The sequence below is a fragment of the Sinocyclocheilus rhinocerous genome, unplaced genomic scaffold (assembly GCF_001515625.1).
Source record: "Sinocyclocheilus rhinocerous isolate Xijiao unplaced genomic scaffold, SAMN03320098_v1.1 scaffold561, whole genome shotgun sequence".
NCBI lineage: Eukaryota > Metazoa > Chordata > Actinopteri > Cypriniformes > Cyprinidae > Sinocyclocheilus > Sinocyclocheilus rhinocerous.
Genome location: NW_015641041.1, coordinates 1,638,284 through 1,643,433, shown reverse-complemented (window position 1 = coordinate 1,643,433; position 5,150 = coordinate 1,638,284). Strand labels below are relative to the sequence as shown.

At 39.2% G+C, this 5,150-nt stretch overlaps 1 protein-coding gene across 1 annotated transcript in view; it reads right to left on the bottom strand.

Annotated features, from left to right (window-relative positions):
- Positions 1-4,713, bottom strand: part of tubgcp6 (tubulin gamma complex component 6) — a 21,890-nt gene extending 17,177 nt beyond the window's left edge. The window contains exons 1-6 of the mRNA XM_016570772.1: positions 4,578-4,713; positions 3,323-4,119; positions 3,074-3,237; positions 1,266-1,482; positions 780-941; positions 552-673 (exon numbers count right to left, since the gene is read on the bottom strand). Of these exons, the coding sequence (XP_016426258.1) occupies positions 552-673; positions 780-941; positions 1,266-1,482; positions 3,074-3,237; positions 3,323-4,084 (1,427 nt within the window). The 5' untranslated portion in view covers positions 4,085-4,119; positions 4,578-4,713. The remainder of the gene's footprint in view (positions 1-551; positions 674-779; positions 942-1,265; positions 1,483-3,073; positions 3,238-3,322; positions 4,120-4,577) is intronic.
- Between the last annotated feature and the right edge of the window lie 437 nt (positions 4,714-5,150).

Genomic DNA, 5,150 nt, shown 5'->3' with positions numbered 1-5,150 from the left:
AAATTTAATATATTTTTAAAATGGAATATTGAAAAGAACTCTTTAAATATATACATAATATATTAATATATGTGTGTATATATGAACACACGAAATATAAATATATACATAAGATTGTATATTTAAATTATGTATTATATTTTTAAATGGAATATTTAATTCAGAATGAATTTCATATTTACATTTATCATTTAAATATAAAATATAATATATATTAAGTATAATAAATCATTTGTATTTTACATGTTATGCGAGTTACATCAACAATATATTTATATGTAAATTTTATAAATGTATAAAATATGCATTAAAATAAAAAAATATATGTATAAAAATATGATAAATTTTCACACACACACACACACACACACACAGGTTCGAAGCTAGTGTGAAAATGTGAAAACATGACCGTTTTTGACACTTTCCAAAAATGAAAATAGACCCTTTTATTTAAAGATACAAAGCAAAATACCGGTCATCCATCATATGGCCAATTTAAAACCACAGCTGTCTGGACTACACGTGATTGTGTGACTCGGGTGAAGTTTTACCTGAGCTGACGCCCCAGTTTGCGAAAATGACAAGCGATAGTTAGGAGACTGAGAGAGGCTGGCGTGCTCAGCACACACGCTCTGTAGTAATGCAGGTAACGCCGCAGCCCACCTGTGAAGGCCTAAAACACACACACAAGCATCTGTGTAACATGTTGTTATAGGAAAAGAACATACAGGATGTGAAATGCTGGTCCTAGATCAGTCCTAAAGTAAAGCATGCGTCACCTGGAAGACGAGTCCCTTCTGACTCGTGCTGCTCAGGGAGAAGCGGCTGAGACGCAGGTAGTGTGTGCCGTACAGCGCCAGCTCACCCAGCAGCCGAGACACACTCTCAGGGGACGTCCCGGACACACATATATCCGGACGAACATCAAACTGCACACTAGCCTTGAGCGGAGAATAAAGCAAGTCAAGAAAAAAGTTCTTATTATTTGATTTCCTAATAATAAATATCCTCGTATGATTCAAGGTTTTCCCAAAATATTCGCCTCTGGCATGTTACTATGCAGTTGCTAGGGTGTTCTGAGTAGTTGCTTACAGGCTCAAGTAAAAAGAGTAGCAGTGACACTTACATGTTTCACTCTGTAATGTCACATTATGAAAGGCAGATGTGCTAAATTTCATTGTCATCAATTCTCTTCACACAAAATGCTTCTATGGGCCGTCATGCATCACAAATGTGTTTCTTTGTTGTGTAGTTAATTCCACTACCTCGTTGAGCGGAAACGTGACAGAGGAGACCCCGATCAGCACGTTGAGCACGTCTTTGACCAGCTGACTCTGACAGTCCAGCGGCAGCGGCAGGAGCGGTGATGGTGTCTGTGTGGACAGAATGTTCCTCATTTCTCCCTCCCACAGTCGGTACAGCTGATCAAACGCCTCTCTGCCAGCCTCTGTCAGGTACGGAGGTTCCTTCTGACCCGGCGGGCTGAAGGAGAGAGAGGATGACAAATGTGGACCATCTTCAAACTACGTCTCTGAAACAAGTTGGCAGGGGGGAAATGAATGCATTGATTTGGTATTTTTTAAAGGGATAGTTCACCCAAAACTGACATTTCTGTCATAATTTACTCACCCTCATTTAGTTCCAAATCTGCATGACATTCTTTCCCCTTGTGAAATGCAAAAAATAATAATATTTTGAAGAATGCTGGTAACCAAAACAGAGTTGCTTCCAATTGTATGGTCAAAAAATATAATGGAAGTCAATGGGAACCAACTGGAAATGTTGGTTACCAACACTCTACAAAATCAAACTTTTTCTTTTGTGTTGCACAGCAGAAAGTCAGTCACGTCTAACAACATTAGGATGAGGAAATGATGACAGAACTGTCATTTCTGGGTGAACTAGTTCATGCATTCATGACCTCTAGACTGGACTATTGTAATGCACTGCTAGCTGGTTGTCCTGCTTCTTCAATAAACAAGCTACAGGTAGTCCAAAATGCAGCGGCTAGAGTCCTTACCAGGTCAAGGACTGACAGTCACCACTGATAAGCTACCACTAAATATTGTAGAAACTTAATTTGCTGTAAAGTTGCTTTGCAATGATTTGTATCGTGAAAAGCGCTGTACAAATAAACTTGAAAACTTGAATTGAATTGAACTATCCCTTTAATAAATTATGATAATTAGAATATCACAAGGTATTACTTATTATATCATATTTATTATATAATTTTTGTAACATTATTATTATTATTACTTTAATAATTATCGATTTATTATCCAAAATAAACCTTTTGACATAATTTTAACAAAAATAACATTAAATAAACTGAAAAATTAAAATATTTGTTTTGTGAAGCAATTTGGGCACCTGTGTTATTTTAGTATCACTGAGATACTATTACAGTTATTAATATTTTGAATCAGTTTTTATTTTTACATTTTCCATTTCTATTTTAGTTTGAGTTAGAATTTTACTAATTTTGTTGTGTGTTGTTATTAGTTATATATACATATATATATATATATATATATACAGTTTTTCTTCATTTCTATTTCAGTTTTAGTTTTAGTTATTTTAGTACATTAAGTTAAACTAAATTAAATTGAGAAATATTACCTTGGCAACTAGCTGGAATTTTACATTTTATTTAATTTATATTTTTTATTTAATTGTAATATTTATTTCACTTCAAGTAATAAATGTTTTTCAATGGTTTTAATTTTAGTTTCAGTTTTAGTGAACTATATTGTCTACAAAACTAATTTCCAAATTTACAGATCTTCTTTATGCACCAAGAGCTTGTAACACTCCAAAGAGAAAGGAAAAATTGAAATCGCATCATATGATCCCTTTAAGAATAAGCCTTTAGACAAGGTTTTTGGAATACGTAAATGGAGTCGAAGTGTTTAAAAATTTTTGATCGATAATGTATTTTAGAAAGTGATTCTAAATCAATATTTGGTCAATTCAGTTTAAGTGTTTTGATGCAGATTTGAAAAAATCATTAATCAAACCACTGTCAGTCAGAGCAGATGTTTACATACTAGCCTGCTCGACTCTCTCTTACCAGCCAATGTTCTCCCAACAGCGTCGTCTTCCAGGCACGAATGTCCGCAGGGCCTCCCACACGTCGATCTCAGGGCTGGGACTCGGCTCGGATTGGGAATCTGGAGTCAGATTAGAGGCGGACTGAAAGCCTTCATCGTCAGACTGATCCAGACACAGAGGAACCTGCAGAAACAAGAGCATATAAGCTACCAGAGAGGACCGTTTTTAGGAGAAAATACTAGTATTGATACTAATTTAGTATCTTCACCCGTATACTGAGTCCAGTAAGGTCTGCGTTGCTTGGAACGGGCGGCAGGTCCAGACGGACGTCCATATCTGCTGTTCTAGAGTGCTGTAGGGCACCAAACAGCGACAGTCGGGTCTCTCTTTCAAACCTCTCCTCGGTATCCTGTCTGCGTCCCAGTCCGAGCAGCCCAGTGCCTGGTGGAGCATCCATGATGCTCAGGGTCCTACAGATGCCCCCAAAAACGCCCCATTCCTCACCACAGATCAAAGACCACGCCCTCTCCTCCAGCTGCTGCATGTCCCGGCTCAGGTACCCGCCCAACGGCGGTCTGCGCTGCACGGGACGTTCCCGGCGCATATAGTCACGACTGAAAGACAGAGGGGGAGGTGCCACGGACCCGGCCAGCTGCACCAGGAGCTCCAGGACAGAATCGAGTTCGGACAGTCCCGAGGAGTCCGCCCTGTCCCGTAGCTGACTCAGAAGCTCCTCCAACCTCTCCGCCTCCTCATTGTGGCCAGACACGCGCAGGTCGAACGAGATCATCAGTATTTTATTATGGGCGGGTGTGTTCGATAGGGGGTTCGGTGGCGGTTTGGGTGACCCATCCTGGAAGAGTCCAGCGAGAAGCGCACCGTACGCACGCTTGCGCAGGGACCGACGCGCAGACTCCCGGGATGCTGCGCCCAGAGCGCGGCGTTTCCATGACAACCCGGAAAGGCCGCAGTCGCAGAGCGCACCCAGCAGCCCCGTGATGCTGCCGCTGTTGCCCTGGCAACCAGACATCTCAGCAAGAGCGCGCGATCAAGATGCAACGAGACCTGCGCAAAACAAACTATATTAACGTCACGAAATCATGAAATTCATACAATAATTAATTGCTTGAGAATATGCACAGTATCAATTGTCCTTAAATAAAGTGACTTTGAGCTTAGGAAAGGTATAAATTATATTTTGTGTATCTTCTAGTTCTATAAATAAATATTTACGTCTGAAATATTTAATATTATATTAACATCTTACATTTACTATTATGTTATTTGCTATATCTTTCTGTTTCAATAAATGAAGCATACATGATCCAAACCCAACAGCCACAGCAGATGAAATACATTCTTATATATATGAATATTTAAGGTTATTACACTCATAACTGGGTTATTTAGCAGATAAAACATTTTAATTTGCCGTATTTAATACTGAAGGCAGTAAACAAACGCAACTGCAGCGTACAAACGCCATCACGCTCACATATACGTGTCTAAGATCTTTTACTCACGTTGGAATTCGAGCTTAAGCTGTCCGAGCTGCAAATGTTTATTCCACATCAGTGAATAAATATTATTCGCAATAAAACAACAAGAATTTGGTGCGCATAAACACGCACAAGCTAAGCTTCCTTGACTGCCGCGCTACACACTGAAGTCCCGCCCTCTCTGTACTCTCATTGGATGAAACGTAAGTGAGTGCACATTCATTGGCTAAACCGGAGACACGTGCCCGCACTCTCAGTCATTTCATTGGATCAAACTTGACATGCACAGGCTGTATTATGACGTACGCATTTCCGGATGCTAAAAGCGTCCACTAGCGGAGTCGCGGCGAATATTAATGCATTTGTTTCTCATATGTGGGCACAAGATCTCCATAAATGTATGAATATGTTTACATTCATATATTTTCTTTTCTGTATGTGATACACATCCTTTAACTATTAATATTTTATTTCTTATTGGACTTATTATTCCCTGAAGGTGACTGTGCATACTTGACTTTATGTTTACTAGATCGAGTACACTCAATTTTTGATTCACCCCATGGGCTACAAGTCAAGTCATTAGTTATTTATGAT